Here is a 25217-nt window from a genome sequence, read left to right on the forward strand (position 1 = left end):
AAAGGGAATCAATGTGTCGGGAAATGATTTAGTAATTATATTTTCAACGAAATATATGAATGAAAACACTGCAGTGGCTTCTGGAGTCATTTTATCTACGTTTTCTTATATTTCTGCATCAAAACAGATAACCGGATGCGATGTAACAAAAGGGAGTCCCGCCAATTAATGAGGGATTTAACATTAATAAATATGGATCTTGTCATTTAAGATGAAGAAATTATTAATTCATATGCATACGATGGAGAGGTTGCCGGGATAAAGAGAAATAATGGCCACAGGAGAGACATTGAGTTGGAGTGCGATGAGAACCAGTGGAGAGCTGTGAACATTGTAAAGTTTATCACATACCAAGTAGCAAGTGGGAGCATTAATACATACCCATTACAGTTACGAATGGGTGTCAGCTCGTATCAGTTGTATTTTGTATTGCCTTCTATAATGGTAAATCTGTTTTACGGTGCCACAGTGGTGTGTGAGAGAGAGAGAGAGAGCGATGACAGTTTCCTGATACTTTGTTTGATAGGTGCTTGTGTGTCCTCGATGCTCGATGTCCTGTGAAGCTAGAATTTGTGCAACAAACGCAAAGCGAACCATCATAAGAACTGGTGAAATGCAGTGTTACACTACCGAAATAATATCTGCACAATACAATACAATAGCTCAGACTCACTACCACCTACTTCTGCACGTTGAGCTAAAGCAGAGTCGGACACTGTAAGTCCCTCTTGTTTCGTAATATGACGCCATGTTGAAAAAAAAAGCAGCTTTACTTAAAACGGCCACTTCTCCCTCTAAATTTGTGCCCTAATGCCTTGTAAATAATACGAAATCAAGGATTAATTTTTTCCACAGCCATTTTACAGAAATTACTGTAGTAAAAAAATTAACCTACAAGTTGCTCTTTAATCATATGTATAATAAAATCAAGGAATTGTAGCATAAATGGCAGTAATAAAAAGAGATGTTTACTCGTCTTAGTTGTACTTGAATCAGCAGAAATAAACCAATACATTCCAGGATGTAGATCTCATTGGTTCATGTCTATTGGTGAGACTCAGAGGCTTTCTTGTTTCTGTTGGTAACATGAGAGCAGATAGGACCCTGTCAGTTGCATCACAATGTTTACCCTCACACAGTTGACTGTCAGGATCCTGAGGTTCGTACTGTTCAATCCTTCCAAGGGTCATTTTTGACTGTCAGCAGTCAACTAGAAAGTGTTAGAATGGTCATATATTTTAGCTACAGTTTGCTGTTTGCATACTTTGCTTTGCCTGGACTCTTACTTGGAGATTTGGCCTTCAGATGTCCGAGTTGTACCGCGGAGCGCCTAGCTGCATGTCCCAAAGTTACAGCACAATGTACAGAGATAGTGAGGGAGCCGGGCTGCGGCTGCTGCCCGGTGTGTGCCAGGCAGGAGGGAGAGCTCTGCGGGGTTTATTCGCCCAGGTGCTCCAGTGGCTTGAGATGCTACCCGAGCACGGAGAATGACTTTCCTTTGCAACAACTCATCCAGGGTTTAGGACGATGTGGACAAACAGTGGAACTGGATGTCACGACTATCCTGGAGGCTACAAATGGTACGTTCTTTGTGTCCAGCACCAACAGTAGCAAGTAGCTGGTGAACTTAAATGGTTAATAGTATTGGGCAGTTAAAAAGACAAACATTTCAGTTAAGACCAAAACTGATCTAAAAGAAAAGTCAGTGTTGGACTTGTACAAAGTGTTTGAACTTCAGAAAAGGCTAAATTTAAATCATTTTGTTTTCACAGTTAGGAATATGCTGTTATTTTTAAAAATACAAAAACATTTTGGTTTACATACTTAGTTTATGTATATACTGTATATACTATATATATTGTATATACTATGTACTATGTTTATGTGTGTCTTTTTTAATTTAAAATTGTATTGGGGGCTTGTTTAGCTCACTGGTTAAATCGTGCCTGCCATGTACAGAGGCTCAGTCCTCGATTACGACCCTTGACCCTTTGCCGTGTGTTGTTCCCGCCTCCCCTGTTTCCAAGGCCAAAAAAATAATCTTTTAAAAAAAGAAAAGCTGTACAAAACCTGGATTTACATAAATAAGGATGCCAGACAGAAAACTCCAAAATAATTTTAATCGTGTGCATTTCTGGGCCGCAACTTGCCTCACAGCTAGAAGGTTCCTTGTTCGAACCCCCGTTCGGAGGAAAACGGCCTTCCTGTGTGGAGTTTGCATGTTCTCCGCGTGCATGCGTGGCTTCCCTTCGGGTACTCCGGCTTCCTCCCACAGTCCAAACACATGCTTGTAAGGTTCACTGGTGACTCTAACTTGCCTATAGGTGTGAGCGTGAAAGCTTGTCTGTCTCTATGTGTCAGCCCTGTGATTGACTGCCGATCAGTCCAAGGTATACCCCGCCTCTCGCCCAGTGACAGCTGGGATAGGCTCCAGTCCCCCCTGAACAGGATAAGCGGTATACAAATGGATGAACAGATGTGTTTATTGGTAGGTATTTGCTAACATGTTTGTAAAATGAATATACTAAGGTCATACTATGTCAGATGCTATGTTTGCAACATGTGAGGTATTAAAATCAGTGAATGCGGATTTAGTTTCTTACTTATATTAAAGTTGGTGCAGACATACCAAGGACTCTTAGACTCATTGTCTTTGATACAAGCTAAGTTAAACTGTTAACGTTAGTTAGCTTGTAATAGCAACTGTTTTGATCATAATATTAAGTTTCTTTCCCCCAGTCAAAATATCTCCTCTCATGGTGCCATGGACATCTTTTGGAACTTACTTTGGGAGTGGAAGCATGTTATATATTTGTCAGATACTCAGCCCTTGAATGTTAAGGATTAAGATGTTTAGTAGATTGAAAGCCTGGACCTCTGCCAAATATTTGCATTGCATGTATTTTAATAAAAACACTTCCAGTATTTATCAGGGAGTGTCAGATATTGATTAATATTCTGCAAGTGTGCCAGCATCACCCAGCCAGCTAGTTTTGACCTGTCAACATACCTGGGCATAGGATTAAAAAAAAATAACTTCAAGCAAAGAGTTCAGGGAGAAGCTGTACTCTTAGTGAAAACAATATTTTCACTGCAGGATTGTTTTTATGTCATCAAAACCACGTCTACATCAAACACATTCAGTCACAATAACTCCCCAAAAGTAATAACCCAGAAATCCTGCAGGGACAGACGTCAGGCCTCTTCTCTCCCACATTACGGTTAATCGGGACAAACGGTCACTATTGATTCCTGAAAATGAATGTTGACATATGCAATGTGTTTGGCAGGCAGCGGCAGGCCCACATCTGTGGACACAAACAAGCCGTATCCCCCCGATGAACCCTTAACATGTCTGTAACCTGCATATCCCCAAAGCTCTCCTATTAGGAGTCTTATTTTGATGGGCTATTTTTATAGCACTTAAGGAAAGCAATTCAATACACATTAAGAGAGGGAAGATTGAACTTTTAACATCCTGTCAAAATGGAAGATACACACCACAGCAGCCCTCAGAAGGGTGTTAAGTTTCTGATCTCCGTGAAAACAAACCCACTTTCTCACTCTGTTTGGAACCTTGTTCAATCCTTGTCTGAAATATGATTATACACCCATATTAAAAAACAATTAAAGATTAAATGACGGTTTGTTTCTGCAGGAATCCACATCCAATTTGAACGACTCAAACCCAGCTCCTAGTCTGCGCTCTCCTCTGTGATTTACTGTCTTTGGGGTTCAAACCACTGAGAACACATGAGGGAAAAAGCTGAAAATGAGCATCAGATCAGGCTGCGGTTTGCCCTGAGTTCACTGTGTTATGCTTGGCTTTTCAAGCATGAGCGACTGCTGGCTATCAGATGTCAACATCTGTCTCCTTTGTACCCGTTAAAATGCACATTTTGGGGTTGTTTCCTGTAGCTGGTTGAGATTACATTCTCACTCCTCAATAACTACACTGCTGTTCACTTGAAAGAGGACAGAGACTCGCATTTTAAGGCATTTCGTTACGGTCGTCTGGTTCAGATGGCATATTCTCACCTGCAGAGCCAAACTGAACAGCATGGAGAGTACACACGTACAGAGTTAGAATAAACCACTCCAGCTCTGCCTAGTGTGAGCACACTTTATATCCCATTACAATTTTGATATAATTCTACTTTTCTATTTTGCTTATTTCAGTGACATGGCTTATACCACCTTTATCTACTTCCCCAAACTTCAAAGCAACAGGACTGTTGTGATTTCCACTATATTGCTTTTGTTTAGGAACACAGTAAAAGCACTGCTCTAAAGCTACTAAACCCACAAAGTTATGTAATTTAGGGTATTATATGCATTATAGTGATATAGTAAGGGGCAGCACATAGGTGCAGTGGTTAGCGCTGTCACCTCAGAGCTAGAAGGTTCCTGGTTCAAACCCCAGTTCAGACGTAGTGGGCCTTTCTGTGTGAAGTTTGCATGTTCATGTGGATGGATATTAATATTAATTAATATTATCTTAAGCACCTAAAATAAATTAGTATCAATCCAAATTTGAAATGTTGCCATTAAAGTTTCTCTAAACTGTCCTGAACGGTTTAAACTATTCTTGGTTATGCTATGAATAATCACATGGCAGCTGTATTACACCTAGCTTTATCATCTTCCACAGGTGGTTATCAATAGCTACAGGTGATTATTTATGTCCTCAGGTGAAGCTGCCATTCATGATCTATTTTTGATAGTGGGTGTTTAGCACCAGCAGGAGGAGTTTAGCTCCCTAATAATAAGGCACTAGGTAACACTGAGCTATCATTTAGCATTGCTGGGACATCTCAGCTAACTGCATGTGTATGCTAAGTGCTAATTATTATATGCAGAGCAAAGCATTTTGTAACTCACCTTTCAGTTACCAACTGAAATGAATGTGTTGAGATAGCAAGGCTTCAAGCTGCACTACGCTCATTGTTGCGTGCATTGTTGCTGGGTGCAGAACCAGCGAGATGTCAATCAAAATGTTATCTTCCTACACAGTCTTGAGACATGCGCTTAACTGTAAAATGAACAGTTATTTGATGTAGGTTTTCAGATAGAAAATATATAGAACATACTGTATGTTTAACCCTTTTTGAGACTCTTCAACTCTGATATTATTTTTGCATTTTCCCTATTGAAATCAAAATTTCCAGAGGCCTTCACAGCTAGCTGGGAACGTTCCCATAACATCGGCTAACATTACCTACAAGTTCCAATTAGGTTTGAAAGAAAACATTTTAATCTAATATTCAAAGAACGTTTTACGGATGTTTATCATTTCAAATAAAGTTCTTGTAACGTTAAAACTAAGACAAAACGTTTTACCTGCAACATTCTGAAGATATTTTCTGGATGGTATTGAGGCCTGGGACGTCAGAACGCCTTTTATGAAACATTTGCTCACTGTTACATAAAAACAAAGGTAGAACATACTCACAGCAACATTGTGAGGATCTTTTCAGGATGTTAGTACAGCTTAAACTATCAGAACGTGATTTATAAAACGTTCCTGAAATGTGATTTGAACATTCTCAGTGCAACATCCTGAAGATGTTTTCAGAGAACTTTCTCCTGCTATTAAAAACATTGCATGTAACATTCTTAGAACACAACATTTCTCGCTGGGTTGGCCTTGAATTCTGTTAATTTAAAAAGGCTTTAGTATGAGTAATTGAGTAATGACATATCATCCTTGGTTTCTCCACTTTAACTACCTTTGTAATAGGTGTTCACTTGGAATTGCTCTCAAAGTCACGGTCCAAAAAGGTTTCAGTCTGGTGATGAGTGTGTGCTCAGCTCTCTACCTTCAAATTACCCTTTTTAATCCAGAAGAAAGAAAGTTATTCACTGAATCTCTAAAGTGCACGGCAGGTATTCAGTATCTGTCAATGAAATAGATATCATTATACAACAATATTTGTATTAGCCAATAACATTTCAACATGCACTGTAGTTACTCAGGGAAGGTCTGTTGAGCAATGTGTGCTCTGTGTTCAGCACAGCTCTGTTTGTTTGACACACCTGAAAAGCTTTAACTCAGTGCCTCCATTCCAAAGCATTAGTTTAACTGTACAGCAGCAGTGTGGAAATATTTTATACAAATGTTGTTGAAAATAGATCTCTAACAAGTCCAGAATCATTGAAAATATTTTATATTTGCACATTTGTGTTTCTCTCTTCTTTCTTTACTTGTGTTGTCGGTGGTCCAACACTGCCCCTGATGCCCTGCAGGTGATCCTCTGCTGAGACATGCTCCTTCTCCCTCGCTCGCTCTCAGGTCTTTAATTACTCTATGTAGAAGTGTGTGCAGGACAAGACGAAGCCATGAGAGATCACTTTGGGTGGGAGCTGCATGTTGGTGCCTGTAATTCTGAGAAAGCTCCACCTGAGGTGTTAATAAGAAGCCCTGCCTTGATCTCGCTGTTCTTAAAACTGTTGATGATTTAACGTTATATATTGCATTTTTATGATTACAGAATAAATAAACAACTATATTTTAAATGTTTTTCTTAAAACTAACATGGCATAGCTTACATAAAACACTATCTTACTTTACAAGATGTAACGGTTATGGAAGAACAGGCGTGCCAATTTAAATAAAAATGCATTCCTTTGTTTTTGAGTAGTATATTTTATACTCCCCTATGTCTTAGGAGGTAAAGTTCACCTGGCAAATGTAAGTCCAATATTCCACTTAGCTATGCATTGGTCTTTTTAGCTGCTGAATGCTGTATGCAAGTAAGCTGCAAACTTTATCCAGCTACAGGTTGGTGCTTAGCATGAAGCATAATGTGGGTTCATTAGAGTCAAGGTTTATGAGATGATGACAGGGGTGCGGTTTAACTAACACATTTTATGGGCCATGTTAACTCTTAGTACAAGTATTAACATATTCGATTAGTGCAGTTTAATCTGAAATCTTTAGTGTTTAACCTTGTAAACGTCTCAATGTGGTGTTTTTTATGTGCTACACATCAGGGACAACATTAACAATCATCTCCATGGCTGGGCCTGTCAGCTTTTTTTTTTTTTTTAACTTTATTTTTTATTGATTTTTGTTATGCATACAAAAAAGTAAAGTGCATTATAGCTTATGACATTTATACAACCAACACGATTGACAAAGAAAAAACTAAAAGTATACATAAAAAAAAAACATAAAACAGACGGGAACCAGGTCGTAGGTGAGAGCCGCTCTTTTTATAGTTGTGCCCAAATTTCACCGCCCGCCGTAGAGCCACTCCCCTTTATGCCGAATTACCACTGGCAGCTTTTTTTAACTGCAACTCCGCTATCACGTGCAGCGGAATCATGTCACCACAACATAGTGCAGACGGTGAGCAACTTTATAAGCCAAGTTTGTTTTTTTGTTGACATCTCTGTAGTTGAACAGAGTTGTATCATAAATCACTGGCAAATCAATGACGTTGATTAATTGTTCCTACATTATTCTGCTGTTAAATTTTGAATTTTTAAAGCGCTGAATTTTAAATATCTGTGTGTGTTTACACGAGAGAATATAGTGCCGGCACGTTCGCGAGTCCAGGAACGGAGCCATAAGATCCAGGTCCCTTCAAAGAGCTGTAATACCCAACACTACTACTTTACAACTGCAGCGTACCAAGGACAGGCTGAACAACATGTTTTCAGATTGGCAGGTTTGAGATGACACAAACCTAAGGAGCCAATCCCGTTAATGGACGATGTGACGCTATGCATATCATTATGTGCAACCTATGGCAACCACAAACTCACTACTGACTACTAACGTGAACGTTACTACTGCTAATTACTACATTTCAAGCTAGCTAAGTTTCAACAAGTTGCCACTAAACGATGGCAGAGACGTGTTGTGTTTTCACAACGGAGGGGGCGGTTGGAAATTTGCACAGTGGGCGGGGACTATGCAGATTGGGGAGAAGAAGGAGATGCTTTGGGAGGATTTTTACAAGGTAATTAAACATATTTTGCAAAATAAAAAACATATCGGACACTTATTATTTATTATTTCAAGCAGAGCATTTTATATGTCACATGACTGGAGCTGCTCTTTATTATTTTCTGTACTATTGAATATACTACATATACTACATGAATATAAAGTTTGAGTGTAATATATATTTTGAAGAAGTATTCATTTCTCACAAATGCATCGAGGATCGCATATAAGAAAACAGAAGCAGAAAACATTACTGACACAAAAAAAAAGAACGCAAATGAAGAATTGAAAACTGTTTAAAATGTTGTGTGAATCCACCGTATGAGTCCTTATGATGATGGTATAATATGAGAGAATCCCCTCGACCTTAGAGTGCACCATTGTCTTTCAAGTCTGACAAACACTGCTGCAGCGCCAATTGGAACCAGTTTTCCCTTTAAACTACAAAGGAAACGTCATTTGGTTAGGATGACACACTCGGCCACATGAAGCATAGCAGCATCAAGAGTTGAAAGAACGAGCTAACCGTAAAAGGTTTGAAGGGGACCTCTGGCAAAGCAAAACCCTCTTCATTATTCAATTCCTTTTTGTCCGTTTGCCAGCTGTAGAGTGTTTGAAGTGGCCGAGCCTTGAGAGAAACCATTTACACTGACAATGGTTTGAAGTACTCTAAGGCCACTCTCTTGCCTGTGGAAGCACACAGCTTCACTGTATATGATAACAGGGCAAATATATTAATTCTAAGCACTCTGGAAAGACATTACTCATTCTGCGCCATGAGAGAATTGTGAAAGCATTGCTCAAAGGCAATACCCAATGCCAACTCTCCCAACAGCTCGAGACAGGTAGTTTCTATGGCACTGAAGACAGAATCAACAACACAGTATTTAGATGACAGCTGTTGGCTAAAGACTTGTTGTTTTTTCTCCCTGGAACATGCTGTCATGAGTTCCTATAAGTGTCTATAGAAACAAGGTCTTAAACACAACTGCAGAAATAAGTAAAAACATAAATAAAGGCATCTTTATAGCCTTACAAGGTGCCTATAGTCGCACCCCTGCTAACATTCCTTCTCCATGCAGTGTAGCTTTTTGATACGTAAGTGTCAATGCAGGGGAAAGGAAAACTATATAATTTTGTCTGTTGAGTGCTACAACCTCAGGTTCAAAGATGTTTTAGCTTCAGTTAGCCCAAGCTATTATTGGTTTGATAAGGTCACTGGGTGTAAAAGCAGTTCGAAACAGGCTGGCAATGCAGATCTGAATAATTCAATACATTCTTATTGAACCATGTTACTAACAGGGATCGGTGGCTCTTCACAAGATCTACATGCTAACAAGTTAATTCCTGCAAAAAGCTTCAAGGGTCTTTTGCAGTGATGAAAACAAGCCTAATTTCAATATTTCTATTAGCACATAAAGAATTCTTTGCAATACTAACATCAACATGTTTAAAAGCATTATATTAACAAGTGAAAGATGTCTTGTACTCGTAAAAGATCGCTGCGACTTGGCGCGAACAAGGACAGGAACCTCCATCTAGACAACTGGCAGAGATGACTATCAACATACAAAGGGAAATAAACACGATGCAAATGTGTTTTTCTGTGTTGTTCTTAAAATAATAGATTAAGATAAGATTTTCATTTAAATAAATGTCTGTTAAGTCAGTGTGGCTGAACAAACAAAGAAAAGATGGATGACTACAGATACAACTTCAACAATAAGTGAAAATCCAAAGAAAAACAAACAAACTCGATGCTCAGATGAAGGCAAACAGTCTAAAAAGGAAAACGACCGTCAGCCAGGAAAATCAAGAGTTACAACCGGAGCCAACCGTGGACGTCCCACATGCAACACTGTCTGGATATCTGGGAAGTGTGCTCCCGCAATTACCGTTTATCGCCATAGGTGCCGCCAAAGAGAACGAAACTGAGATCTTTAACAAGCTAACAAGCTAAAGTTAATTGTAAAACAGAGCGTTGGCTGGTCATCCTCAGTGCTTGACAATAACGTTAGTGTAGCTAACTCCTCCCTTTTCAGACTCTTTATCCAGGCCTGAGGCTTGTTGTTCTCCCCAGATTGAAATCTACAAACATGAACCTATCCACTCTTTATTTTTACCCAGCATACAAAACCCAACATGAAAAATGTGTCAACAAATCAAATTTTGTCAAATAATAAGGAGAAATTGCAAAATTGGGTCCAAAATGATGTATCAGAAATGTTTAAGGCTGAAAATAACTTCAGACAAATGTCGTTTGCAATATAAATGTCACATCTACTTAGTTTTTACACCTGGCAGAGTGAGCACAGTAACTCACAAGCCCAGACACACATGCACGCGCACAGAAACATTTCAGACAGCGCTAAAGCATGTGTAAGGAGCTCGCAGGAGTCACAGGGGGGCCTTTCCCTCTCAGGTGTGATTTACAGCCTCAGAGTTTGGCTGCTGTTTTTACAGCGCTAATTACAGACACACACACGCTCACACACACACACATAGCCTCTGGCAGGTTGGTTAGCTACCCCCCAAAAAAATCCTTACTCAGCGTATAAGGGCTTCATCAGATGTGCTTCCTCACGAGTCTGGACTCCACAGCGATGACTAGCTAGTCACACTCAGCTCTTTAATTCAGTCAACATCTGTGTTTCATGTTAAAATGTGTCGGGATCATTGTCTCTGTGATGACTGTGTTGATAAATGTCTAAAGAGTCCTATGTGTTGTTGTTTTACAGTCATGAGCTGCACGGAAAAGAGTTAGATTTTTAGCACTAACTTGCTGTATTCATTTGTCATCATACTGTCGGTGTCTGTTCTGAATTAACTCGTTAGCCAGATATTTGTGTTGTGTCCCTCCTGTCTCCCACAAACGATGACCATACTTTGGTACAACGAGCAGCAGGAAGCACACTCAGAGTGACCCCAGTGCTCAGAGGAGACCTGTGTAAACTGTGTGATGAGCACTTTGCTATTTCACAGAGGAAGATCTTAGCGGCTCTCTTCACACTGTCGCCATAGTAATTACAGCCATTGCAACGGCTGACTGTCCAGCATAGAATTAGTGACATGAGGTAGGAGGGACACAGGATGCCCTGAGGACACGGCATGACTTTGTCTTTTAATTCCGGGATTGAGATGACTTGTAAAAGGGCCTGTTATTAGCAAAAATGTTGGCTTTTAATAGCAGCTTTGTGATTAAAGAATAGATAAATGTAGATGAACGTGTGTGATTATATTAGACAGCAGTGTGTGTGTGTGTGCGCGTGTGTTTGTGTGTAACATCTGTCCATTAACCACATACCTAAAAGACAGGACACAGATTACTTTCAAGTAGAAGCACTTCTGAGAACCCCCAAAGTATTGAATGTTACACTTGTGATTAAAACCAGAGAGTAAAGCAAAAGGTTGAATGAACTTTGAATCGGTTTCTTTGATGACAATCTGTTTTGAAGAAGAAGAAAGAGGCTGATGTTCCACACAGATGCTGCAGATTAACAGTATGTCTAAGCAGGTTTTTTGTGTTGTGTTTTTGGTTGTAGAGGTGCACGGGACCGAGAACCCGCTCACAAAAAGACCTGCAATAGATGCTTGGCTGAGGCAGGAGGCCGCCAGGAAACAACATCTGAACGAGCTCAAAACCAAGATGAGGATAAATCCACTCGAGGATCCTCGAACCCCCAAAGTGCATCAGGTCAGAAATGAACCTCATACTTTTTTCACAGCTTACTGACTGTAACTAGTAGAAAAGTTACAATAGACATAAAGAAAAGTTATTTTTTTAAAAACTGCATGTCCACTTCTTCCTCCTATTTGTCCACAGGAAGTCACATGTAACTCCTTTGTGCACTGCCCAATTCACATGAAGACTTTGGTGTGTTGACTGTAACGCACCAAAGTGCACAAAGGTGCGAGGGCCTGTTAAACGCCGCTTTCGGCTTACATTTTTAAGATAATATTTACACGTTGATTTGTTTATAGGAAGCCATAACAGTCTGCAGTAGTTGACCCTGTTACAGTTATGTGCTGGTAACAGGTCCGGCCTCTCTAAGCGCCCATAGTCACATGCTAGAATGGAATAATTTGCTTATGCATATTCATATTTCACTGATGATGCTGTTTAACTTCTGGTCCAGTTTGTTAGTAAATGAACAGTTTTGTTCACCTCTGTTAAAGTGGTAATCTTAAAGATCTCAGTTTCATTCTCTTTGGCGGCACCTATGGTGATATAAGGTAATTGCGGGAGCACACTTCCCAGATATCCAGACAGTGTTGCATGTGTGACGTCCACGGTCGCTTAGCTCTGCCTACCCTCTCTGGCAGACCAACCACTGCTGGGTGATGGAAAATGCGTCACTAACTGGGCGCCGCTTGTGAATTTTTCAGAGAAAGTCGCACCAGACACCCAGTCTGTAATACTGCAAATGCAAAGGCTTTCATCAGTGGGCCATAGGCTCAATCACCATTGTGTTACCTCATTGGGCGATAGATAGAGACTTAACAGACATTTATTTTCAGGAAAAACTTCAAGGTTATTACTTTATAAAGAACTAATAATATAATAACTATAATAATAATAAAGAAATAAAGTTCTTAGTCCAGTTGTATGAGTTTCTCTCTCCTGCTTGGCTGGCTCCCCTTTTGTCTCATGTTCTTTTCACTCTGCAGGCCGCCTGTTGTACCGAACACTTTTTATTCCAAAGCAAAGTTATAGCATTGCTTTTGTAATTACTTTAATTTAAAGGTGTAAACTGTTTTTATGTCAGCTACTAAATAATTCATTGTGCTATTCAATGAAAGACTTCTCAGACTTCTCATTCCAAAGCAAAAATGTCATTGTTTCAGTTTCTGATCAGGTGACGTGTTTGGATTATATTCCAAAGTGTGGAAATTGCGAATAATGCATTGAAGTTTAAGTTTTGAAAATGTCCCATTATCAATGCAAACCAACCTGAATTCTGCCCTTTTCTCCTATCTTTTCTTTGAAGCGCTCTACATTAGCTCTTCCATGCAAAACTGTCGAAACTCTATGTTGTAATCTATGAATGTTCTAGGCACAGGCACAGATACTCCAGAAATATCCCATCATTAAAAAATCTCAAAGTGGGATGATTCTGTTTGATCGTATGCCCTTTTGCTCACTATGTTTTCCTCTTATCTCTTATATTTGGTGTTTTAGTCTCACAGTAGTTTGCTGTATTACGTCAGCCTTTCAAAAGCAACCAGTGACAAAAGGTCAACAACAAGAGCATCATGGTCTGGTACAGTAGTGCCCTCCCCTGGGCGCTCACCTTCAAACAAACATACACTTTTTTGATGATATCACGTGGCCTTACAATCAACTACTGAGAACCTGCTGACACTTTAACCATAACTCTTACAGGCCTAATCCCGCCTCTAACCCTTATTTATCCATCACACAACCCAGAGGTATACTTTTTGCTAAATCTCACAGGAGCTTTAATTGGCTATTACAAGTTTCCATTGCTTTCTTAATCTTTTTGTTCCTCCTCACTTCTAATCAATGTTTGTTTTTCTTGTTTAATAAGTGCTTTTTTAAAATGCCAATGCACTGGGGTCACAGGGGGTGCACACTGTCAGTCATCATAAAGGAGGCAGACAGTAATGATAATCTGATAGTAAAAAAGAACATGATAGTTTTTTATCATGAATGAGAAATGCTGTGGTAGTTAAATTGTAAATGTATCTTCCTTAGCAAATTCAGGCTTTGTGCTTTTATGATGATGTCTTTACAGTCCTTTCCAGAACAATCTCCCAATCTCGATGCAATTCCACTTATTATGTTATACAAGCAACGTTAGCTGCATTCACAGCGACTTATCTTAGCTGCAATAATTGTGCATAATGAGCATCTTAATTACGAGAGGTGATCTTGTTTTGCTCCTCACTTTGGAATGTGTGTTGGCAGTTTAATGCAGTCTATACATCACAACCCCCCCTGCCCCCCATTCTTTAGCACTCAACATTACACAGTCTCAAACGCAGCTCCACAAAAATAAAAACAGTTCCTGGTAGAGCCTCAATGGGGTGACGTACAACACACATATTTTCTGTTTCATGCAAATGAGCTTGGGTCCCGGGGGTTATGCATGCAGAGGCCCACGTACGTCTCAACCTGGCAAACAATTATATGTGCATTTGCTCATTTTCTCCCTCACTTAACTTGCTCGCTTGCAGAAAACAAAATAAAACAAAAACATCACAAGCGGACGGAGGGACAAAACAATAGTCAGGATCATTAGAAGCAACAAAGGAGAGAATGCAGGAACAGGAGTCTTGCAGCTGGGCAGGGGGACAACTTCAGACAGCTGGTGTCAAGCATGGATGCACTTGGTTGTGGGTGGCCATGTGAGGTCAAACACTGTACACAAAGTGCATGCTTCGCTGTCAGAGCTGGGGTCAGGTCGGTTACTTAACTATCTTCATTTTCACTTTATTTTTTTTCTGTTTAACCCTCGACCTCATTAAACACTATTTCGATACTCAACTCGCTGAATGTGTAGTTATCAAGCCAAACAAACATTTGATCATTAATGGAAGTAAATTAGGGAGTTATCACCATGGTAACAAAATGTGAGTACTTAAATATTTAATTCATGAGTGTTACGGCAAAACTGAAGACAGTTGGAGTTTAGCCTTGCGGGGCTCGAGAGGAAGCTGACAAATTGCCTTAAATGTGTCACATGAGTTAAAGTTGGGAATGAAGATTACACATTTTTAGTCTAATCTTTGCTTGAGGCTCAACGGCATTGTGGGTAATGTAGGCAGCAAGTTTTGACGAGGAATGAGAATGCATTGAATAAAAAATACTTCAGCCTTTTTGATACTTCTCTGAAGCTACTCATCATGAGTTTGATTCTGTTACAGGAGTTCTCTTTAATATCTCTACAATGTAAAGGTCTTGGTGCAAGAGGAGCCATGTACGTCAGATGACATCTCAAGAGTTGCAGAAATCTTCTGTCCTCTCCATTCTGGCCATGAAGCAATCCCTCCCTCACGGTCCACTCAGACCAGATGTCAGAACACATTTTCAATCAGGAACAGGGTCACTCTGAAGTTTTCACCCCTAGTTGTGAATTAATTCTAAACTGAGTTCATCTGATTTGACTCTGACATGCAATTGCTCATGCTGTGCAATGTTCAGTCAGTTTGAGAGAGACAGATTGACCTCTCATTCAACACATGTGTGTATCTTTATCCAACCATGTTGAAATAATACAAGTAGCAGAGAAAAGTGAGGCACGTTACCGTATACAGTGAAAGCGAGATCGAACGGATTTTCTGATGCGTTCGAGGAAGTCGGGAAATCGCTGAATGGCTTTCATGACCCTGCGTCAAGGGAGTTCTACATTTCTATGTAGAATTTGTAAATAGAGATTAGTTAATGACAAGACTGTTGAGTGTTTGCAAAGTTGTAACAACTTGGTGGCATGATATGGTGGCTTTTCTCGCTCCCATGGTTCATGATTAGAACCAAACTTTATGCTATTAACACCTGCATTTTGTAACAGCTCATGAGTCAATTTTGACTGGCAAAGTGTGTCTGGACCCCACGTAGCATAACCACCCTGTAAAGGTCCAGTCAGGCAAGTTTTTCTTCAGTGCTGCAAAGTTCAGTCGGATTGAAGTCGGTGCGAAATGGAAGAGGCATGGTCAATTATCAACCAGAGGCAAAGTCTCAGTTCTTCACAGAAAATAACCTGGAACAGAATCCACTCTGACCACACCAGCAAAAAATTGTGACATAATACACCACCCTCTATACGTGCAGGGTACGTATACGTATGCAAAATGCATTCTAAAGATCAATGTAAAGCTTCAGCAGTCTTTAAAACCCCATGTTCACTTGGTTTTCAAATGCACCATGAGCTAAAAACAAGTGTAAAGAACCACCAAGTTGCGTTAAGAACCAAATACTCAAACGGTGAGTGTTTTTGGCCAAATATGTACTTAGTGTAAACGCTAATGCATCCCCAACAAGGACATAACAGGAAAATCAATGGAGCATAAGGTGCACTGAACTCCTATCCTTAACCCAAAAACATATCAACAGTTGGAATAAACCATTTGTATTTTAGTCATTAAAACATTTTGTTTTGTTTGCTAGCCTGTGTCAACAAATCTGCCGCTTGTGTGGCAACAGACAGACAATAATAAATCCTCTAAGGCCAGTATGCAAGGCCTTCTTGTACATGTTTATGTGGCATGCATGCCTGCACCTCTCCTAAAATATATGACAGCAGTGAGGCAGCAGTTAAACTTGAGGGTGCATGTATTGTAGGTGTGGGTTAAGTGATTATTCATTATGAAAGGCTGTGAGATAAAGTGTGAAAGAAAGAGCCCAAAGAAAGAAAGAAAGAAAGGATACTTTCATCCATATGTTCAGATGTCTGATAAGGTTCATGGCAGACTGCACCGCCTCTTGCCCTTTTCTCTCATCCTCATCCAACTAATCATAAGACTGGACCCCTTTGATCCCACGGGCAGCTTGATACACTCTGTGTGTGTGCGTGTGTGTGTGTGCCTGTTACAGTTAAGTTTCTGATTGTACGTGCGTGCACATATACACGTGGATATATGGTGAATGTGTGTGCAGCAGAAACAATGTGCACAGTATTCATTTACGTGTATCACCGTGTGTCTTGCACAGGTTTGTGTGTGTGTGTGTGTGTGTGTGTGTGTGTGTGTGTGTGTGTGTGTGTGTGTGTGTGTGTGTGTGTGTGGCCATGGCCACCTGCTGAGTTAAGCAGTCTAGCCACTCATGTTCCACTTCAGCAGACTCACATCAATAATATTGGCTGAACTTTCTGCCTGCCTAACCGCACCTCATAAAAGTGTTAGCTATAAATGTGTGTATTTGTGACATTTTTACAAGTAACACACACATATTTTATTCCTCCATTCTTTTTCTTGGACAGAGCGCAGATCTGCCTTCAAACAGGAGTCACTCTCACTCTTACTGTATTTCTAGCCTCCTGACTATTTCATCTTATTGACTTGAAGTGTATTTTTTCTGTAAATGAAGTGAACATCTGCTCCAACAAGTGCTAAATAGCTACCGTCATTATTATTCTTATAGTATTGGTAATAATTTTGTTCTCCCCTTTAAACCCCTCAGAGTGCCTGTCAGCAGGAGCTAGACAAGGTCTTAGAGGAGATCTCCAAAATTACCTCAGAGGATAACAGAGGCCCGCTGGAGAACCTGTACGAGCTCAAATTTCCAAACTGTGACAAACATGGACTGTACAACCTCAAACAGGTGAGCTGTGGATCTCACCATTCTTCCTCAACACACTCTCAGCCCAGCTGGTCGGCCCTTTCTCACTCCCAAGTTGTCAAAAATGGCAGCTTGGTCAGTGGCCGAAGCCATAACAGCGATAAAGGAATCCCTCCAGCATCTTTCATGGACACTGCCCTCTAGCTTACTGGTTTGATGTGGCGTTTAAGTCAGACGAGGTAAAATAAGAGGGTGAAGGTTCATCAGGTGAAGCGGTCATGGGTGATAGATGGGTCAAACAAACACAGGTCTTTCAGCCAGGAGACAGGGGTACGATTCCCCTGAGAAATGAGTAGTAAATGTTAAATGGACTGTACTTTCTAGTCTTTGCGACCACTCAAAGCACTTTTACACAACACAGCACATTCACCCTGTCATACATTGATGGCAGAGGCTGCTACGTAAAGTGCCCAACTGTCAATCAGTCATCACATTCACAAAACGATGGCTATGCCACCGGGAGCAGTTTGGGGTTCAGCGTCTTGCCCAAGGCACTTCGACATGTAGCCTGAGGGAGCTGGGGATCAAACTTCTGACCTTCCAATTGAAAGACGACCGACTCCACCGCTGAGCCACAGCCTCTTAAGAGTGGATTTCTTTTTAAGATACAAAGGTTACTAAGTGAGTGATGTAATGTGATGATAGTTACTTCATACATGTGGCATTAGTTACAGAACAACATAAGTTACATTACTCGCATACTTATGTTAGTACTTCAAAACCCATACTGAGACCACAAGCACAAAGGGTCTTTACATGTAGCTTATGTCAAGCAATTTTACAATGAGCACCAACATGGTCCACATGATGACCTCAGTTATGTGTCTTGATGTGACTGTACATAACTTGCCTTTACCCAGTCATATGATAAAAACTTCCAAGCAAAGCAGAAAGCTTTCCAAAGAACTCCAGGGTTCCCAACAGCTCCACACGGATATTTATTACCATGTCTTGAGCTCACAAATCTGCTATCCAATGAGGTCTACAACTAGGACGGGATGTGCACTAGTACTGTTCTGTAACTAAAAATGACTGTTCCTTTTGTATATTACATTATGGCGTCTTACATTTTAAGAACTTTCAAAATAATTAAAGAAACGTGTAGCTGTTTGTTTTCAGTGTAAGAATTGATGAGAGATTTACACATAACTGGGTTTTATAAAAATCTTTCTGTGACTAAAATGTCATTGGGTTGTACACCTAGGTGGGGCATGCAGGGCAAGAAGGAGAACCAGTCAGTGAACTTACCTTGAAAAGTGGTGAAGCTGAAATTCACAGCAGAAAACAGTTGCTGTCTGTCGACGGAAACTCTCAAGAAAGTCACAATACTGACCACACTGCAATCAGTGACGTCACAGCAGGTGTTTTTCATCAGTCGTCAGAGGCAGAACACCTGCCGTGACATCACTCATTAGGGATGCGGTGAGGGTTTTGACACATTTCAATGATCCAATCATAAAGAGCAGTGCAGAAGCAGGTTTGTGTTCTGTGTGACACACTCTTGACTAACACTGACAAATTCTTTATTGAGACAACAGCTCGGCCAGATGTTTCAAAGTATGATGACATAAAAGAGCCGTATCATTTAAATGGATATTCTCATATTTTCATTTTTAGTGAAAACTGCATAATTCCGTGTTTTTCCAGAATGACCTTTTTAAAAAGGTCGCCACTGAAATGAGCTGCAGGTTTCTACATAGAACCTTGCTTTCGTTGAAATCGACCAATCGTCATTCACCGTCATTCACCTCCGGCTGCCTTCTTGCTCTAGCTTGTAGTCAAGTCGTCGTCAAGATTTTAGCTTACCATTCCGATACCTCGTGGCGATTCTGGCTCGTACATATAAGGCCGAATAACCGATCCTAGAGCAGCCATGTTTTCTACAACTTTGGAGTGACAGTGCAGTGCGGCCGCTCCCCCACATGGGGGAGGGGCTACGCTGTCACTACAAATACTGTCAGCCAATCATGGCTAAGCTCTGACCTTTGAATGGCCAAACAGCTTGTTCATTTCAGGAGGAAGGAGAGGCTCCGAAAAATAATTACATCAAGATATGTCTACAATTTTTAAAACAAAACAAACTTTACCAACGTGATTCAAAAACACATCAGAATAATAGAAAATTGATTGCATAGCTAAAATATGTCCCCTTTAAGTACCCTCTGGTGTCAGATTAGTATGTGCAAAGCTCCACAGTCAAGTCAGCGATAATAAATAATGACTTTATAAACAAACCAAGTCAGCGATAATAAATAAGCAACATCTGATTAGATTTTCAAAGTAAAGCTTGCTGAGATTTGTTTGATTTTTGGATTAGTTACACGGTTTGGTACCGAAACGACTTGGTGAGGTTTTGGAAAATGATTATGGCTCAGCTTGAAATAAGTACTGATGTACTTTTCTTTGTTACCAACCTACTCTATTTGACTAAGGTAAGTACGTTATGTAACGTAACTTCAAAAGAAGTCAACATCTTAAAAGAAGACAATCTGGAACGTGTTTCACACGGGACCCAAACCCCGGTCTCCTGGATGAAATTACTGTGTTTATTACCCATGTGTCGCCCCCAACCACCACCCAAAGGGGACCTTGCCTTCTTAATACTACCTCACCTGACCTCGAACCAATAAGCGAGAGGAAAACGTCCAGAAATGACACTAGAGGGGTACCGAAAGCGTCGTTAATTTAAGCCTTGGGTCACTGACGTAGCTGCTGTGTTTGACGAGTTGGGAGTGAGAACAGGCAGAATTGGTCTTTCACACACACACTCGTGCATACTGTATCATTTTGTTCAGTTCCCCCTTGGACTTCCCCTCTCGTTGCTTTTCACACACACACACACAGACACACAAACCTCTGTTGTATCAGCCTGGCAAAATCACCCTGGAAAAAAAATATATAACCTCCCCCTCACTCCCACCTGCCACCCCTTTCCACAAAACTACCCCTCCCCCTTTTTTTATAAACTCTTACACACACACACACACACACACCCTCCTTTTCCTCTGCCCTTAGACACACAGAAACACACATGCATGCACACACACAAACACTCAGAAATGTGTGGGGAGATGTTGTCATCATGAATGAGGCAACAGCTTCTGAGCTCAAGGTTACAAGGCAATAAAACTGTTTGGCGTACTTCATGGGAAGACTTTTGTTAAGCCGAGGAATGAACCGTACTTCCGACTGGGGGCTTGAATGTGAATTCTGCTCATCCATAGAAATCAGGCAGAAGAGGACAAACAAGGTCACATATCCAGTGTTTGCTTACAAGGATAGTAGAGCAGAAAAGAAGATTTGAATAGGCGCCACCGTTTCCTAAAGCAGGGCTCTCAACCACTCAGCCAATTTTCATCACTGGTCACAAACAACAGCATTGTTTCGGACTGGAGTCCTCAGTTCCCAGGGAGGAACACTGTACCTCCTCAACACTCGGCTCCCTTTTGGAGTTGTCCCTCCTTGTCGCGGGGTAATTACTGTAACTGTCACTTTTTTTGTTCTTTCTCATCGAAGGAAGAAAATGGAAAGTCTTTTCTTTCCCCCCAGCTCTTCATTCTTTTCGCCGTCCCCTCCGCTGCCGCCCCGCGTGCGCGGCGTAAACTGTGTCCACTTCAATTACGACCTCATTTCTGAGTAGAGGGGGGCTCTGCGGGGGGGCCGGTCTACTGGCATGCCTCTGTTTGTGTGTGTGTGAGTGTCTGTGATGGCATGTGTGGTTGTGAGTTGGGGGCATGACCTGAGGATGGGCTGTTATTGGGTGAGTGTTGTCCCACCCAAACCATGGCCCACGCTCTCGTCCAATGGCCCCCCGCCACCAGAAGATCCACAAGTACAAACACACACTCATCTCAAGCGTACGCCATGCTTCATTAATGCACCCCCCTACCCCCCATTTCCCACTGTGCATCCTGACCCCTCCCTCTTTTTTCCAGTGTTTTCCAACTTCTAGTTTGTGTTTTTCTTCTCTCCGCAGTGCAACATGTCCACCCACGGCCAGCGGGGCGAGTGCTGGTGTGTTAACCCCTTAACCGGGGTCCAGATTCCAGCAACGCCTAAAGTCAGAGGGGATCCAAACTGTAACCAGTTCCAAGAGGAGCTCAGAGTGATGCCCACTGCAGCAGCATCCCAATAACACAGTCCAGCACATCTCATGGCAGGGTTGGGTTTTCCTCCAAATTCATATGGTTGCCGTTACTCTAGTGACGTGGAAAAAAGGCGATATATTTAAAGGCATCTTTTAATTGACGTTGAATTTAAGTTTTCAGGTTCAAGTAAAAACTAGAGTAACTAAAAGGAAAGTGTTTGCATTATCCTATTTTTCCCTTTTGTCTATAAGTCCCATAAAAAGAGCCAAACGTCAAAAAGGCCTCAGTATTTCTCTCAGTGCAAATGACTTCCTAGCTTTTCTATAGGACCCAAAACCAAATCCATTTCATCTCCTAAAGATGTAAATCTTTAAAAAGCAGGCATGAAAATACAATATATTCAAATATCCATTCCCCAAAACTGTATACAAGCAGTCAAAGTAGCCACTGTGACGTCATCCATTGGTCTTTTGGCTGTTGCAATGTTTTCTGTTGTCAATGTCTTCTAAGGGAGAAGCTTTAGAGATGCCAGGGGTCAGCAGAAGCTACAATGTTAGCTACAGCTGCGAGCACTAGCTTGGATAGCATTGTAATAGGGATGCTAATTTTAGCCAGCAAACAAAGGCTTATAAAAAAATGTACTTACTAAGATCCAAACAGCTGAGTCCTTGGAGTGCCTTTAAAACCAGACGCTGAGCAAGGCCTTTTTCAGGTCACCATGCTAGCGACTTGTCAATCACAAAGTAGCCACGCCCTAAATCATACCCTTCTTCTTACTAAAATTTCCTGTGCACGTGTCCCTGCCAAACTGGAGATTCTCCTTCAGAGAATAAATCTGGCCCTGCAACTGTTTTGAAGGTTTTGCACATTTGAACACTCACAAGCAAACAGTGTTACTGGATACCACATATCATGCTATGCTAATGTTCGGGCGGTGCTGCCACCGTGCTTATACTGTACTTAAGGCAGACAAGCCTCTTGTCTTGAGCTGAGGTAAAAGATTTAAAGGTGCTTATTGAAATTGTTTTAAGATATCAAAGTTATGTTTGATAATCTAGATCCAATTTTAGTGTCAACACGTTGTGTAACCTTGTTTTCATGAGTAAATACATGGCAAGCAGGTAATTAAAGGTTTAATCACTGTCATACTTTTCACTAATTATATCTTGTAGAATTCCCTGTTGATGCATCAACTTTGCTTCCTACATCGTTAGCTGTAAATTCATTAAATTCTACTTTGCTCTGACATTTGGTAAAACACAGTCTGGAGTTGTTTGTTGTTTTCTGATTGACATTTTTATGACTTTTCAGAGTAAACGTGTCATGTCAACTTTATTCCAAAGGTTTCCATTAAACCACACCCATCCGCTCGGTTGGCTGCAGAGAGCTGCTGTTGTTGTTTGTCAGCAGTTTTCCCATCAGCACTTGTCAACTCTAAATTAGTGTTGCTGAAGAAAAATTGCACTTACGGTAATAACGCTAGAAACTGCTGCATGGATCACTTTTCCTATTACTGCTGTGCTTGCAGACATGCATGTGTGTGCGTGAGAGTGGATGTGTGTGTTTGCGTGTTTGTGAGTTTATTGCTGGGGTAACTAATGAAGTGTTGACATAAGGAGGGATTGGGATGGGGGGCTGACATTGACAAATGTGACACTAAGTGGGTAAAGGTGTCTATGAATAATCCTTACCAAGTAAGCAAATGCACGCAAATGCGAGCAAAGACACACAGGCACTCATAAACACACATATATGCACTGCAGAACCAACGCGAAGTCTTAACAGAAGGCTGTAGGTGTGTTATTTATGATAATAAATGCCCCCCACAAAACTGGATATTGGAACCATTGTGGCGATGTGTTTAACTCTGCTTTCTCTGGCTTTGTTGGAACAATTCTGTCATTCCTGGGCTGCAAACAATCCACTGTTATTGTCCCTTAGACAGGCAAACCCATCAGCTTGAGTTACGGATGACATGGAATGTTTTTGTCATATTTCAAAAATGTATCTGTTATCCATTGCAGCCATTGTAAAAACCCACAGCCAGGCGATTATTCAGCAGATGCAGCATAAACAGAGCGTTGTGTTATATGTTCTTATTCCTGCTGCGATTATGGAACTTTAAATGGCTTACATGTGACTGAGAACAGGAGTTTCATAACCCCCTGGCAGGTACACAGGTTCTTGATAAGTTCTCATAAATCCAAGTGAGTTTAATTGATTCTGGGAATGTTTTGCATCATGATCCGTCTCTAAACCTCAAAGGGATTTGGAAATGGTGCTGAGCTCAAAAAATAAGGTTTCATGGGTATAATTTTAAACGGCACTAGCGTGTGCAGACAAAGAGCTCTGCAGGTGTAAATTTGCCGAAAGTAGATAGATTTTAGATTTTGGATTATAGATTAGCAGGAAAGGCATCTGTGCAATTGAGCGACTTTTCAAATTAGATAAAATGCTGAACTCTCATTTCATGTGTATGTCAATGGATTGATCGCTCCCACTTCACTTTCTAATGAGTCTTCAGCAGTTTCGCAAACCATGTGGATGCTGTATGTTCCAAATGTAAGGTCTTACCATGTTCACTTTTTGTTTCCACGGACTAGTAGTTCTAGACTAGTAGGGCTGCACGGTGCAGTGGTTAGCGCTCACCTCACAGCTAGAAAGTTCCCAGTTCAAACCCCGGTTCGGATAAAGTTGGGCCTTTCTGTGTGGAGTTTGCATGTTCTCCCCGTGCATGCTTGGGTTCTCTCCGGGTACTCCGGCTTCCTCCCACAGTCCAAAGACAAGCTTGTTTGGTTCAGTGGGCACTCTAAATTGCCTGTAGATGTGAGTGTGAGCATGAAAGGTCTGTGTCTGTCTCTCTGTGTCAGCCCTGTGATTGACTGGCGATCAGTCTGGGGTGTAACCCCGCCTCTCGCCCAATGACAGCTGGGATAGGCTCCAGCCCCCCGTGACCCCGAACAGGATAAGCGGTATAGGTAGCAGATAGATGGACTAGTAGTCGTTGGGGATGGCTGTGGGGGCAGCTGTGGATCAGTGGTACAGCAGAAAGGTCGACAGTTCGATGCCCAGCTGCTACAGTCTACATGTCAAAGTGTCCTTGGGCAAGACACTGAACCCCAAATTGCTCTTGAAGGCAAAGCCATCAGTGTGTGACTGTGTGTGAATGGTTAGACCCTGATTGGAGATTGGCACTTTGCACAGCAGCCTCTGCCATCAGTGTGTGAATGTGTGTGTAAAAGGGTGAATGTGAAGCGCTTTGAGTGGCCTGAAGAAGACTAGAAAAGCGCTATACACAGTACAGTCCATTTACCATTTAGTAACATGTTGGTTTGTTGCAAGGAAAAATACCAATGCAGATCGATTAAGCTTCCAACAAGTGGCGTAAAAATTGCTTTAGCTGATGTTTGGAACACATGTTGCACATTACTGTGGATATTATCTTGAATTAGGATCAGATTAGTTCTCACAATGAGAGGACAAATTATCCCATAACTTTTGTAATGTACTTACAGCGTGTGAGTATTAAATTAAGAGTATGTAGAAAACAGTGTCTCTGATAGAATTTTACTAACTAATTGAGATTTCTGATTCTTAGGCAAGACCTGTCAACTTTTTGTTCTACAGCCCCGGCACGTTACATTTATGGCTGACATTGCAAACACTTGCAAAAGTCACCATTCATTTGCAATCAAAATGATTCAAGACGAGGGTGTAAAGAAATACGTCTTTGAAGTCCTGGCCAAACGTGTATCATATGAGACCACTCCTGACTGGCTTTGGCCTTGCAACCTTATCCATGTGCCAGTGAGCTGAGCACCAGTCCCAGAAGCACTCTTTCAACTGCAGCGCTACAGCTTTGTTCAGTTTTTGAGGC

The 25217-nt window shown here is 41.1% G+C and overlaps 1 protein-coding gene across 1 annotated transcript; it reads left to right on the forward strand.

Annotated features, from left to right (window-relative positions):
- The first annotated feature begins 1225 nt into the window (after positions 1–1225).
- igfbp2b (insulin-like growth factor binding protein 2b) lies at positions 1226–21387 on the forward strand. The gene is made up of 4 exons (XM_069663205.1): positions 1226–1580; positions 11497–11648; positions 17094–17234; positions 21229–21387. The coding sequence occupies exons 1-4, from the start codon at positions 1226–1228 to the stop codon at positions 21385–21387; spliced, it is 807 nt and encodes a 268-aa protein (XP_069519306.1).
- The last annotated feature ends 3830 nt before the right edge of the window (positions 21388–25217 follow it).

The sequence above is a fragment of the Semicossyphus pulcher genome, unplaced genomic scaffold (assembly GCF_022749685.1).
Source record: "Semicossyphus pulcher isolate SPU_LCO1_2020_fin unplaced genomic scaffold, fSemPul1.0.p SCAF_15, whole genome shotgun sequence".
In the NCBI taxonomy this organism is placed as follows: domain Eukaryota; kingdom Metazoa; phylum Chordata; class Actinopteri; order Labriformes; family Labridae; genus Semicossyphus; species Semicossyphus pulcher.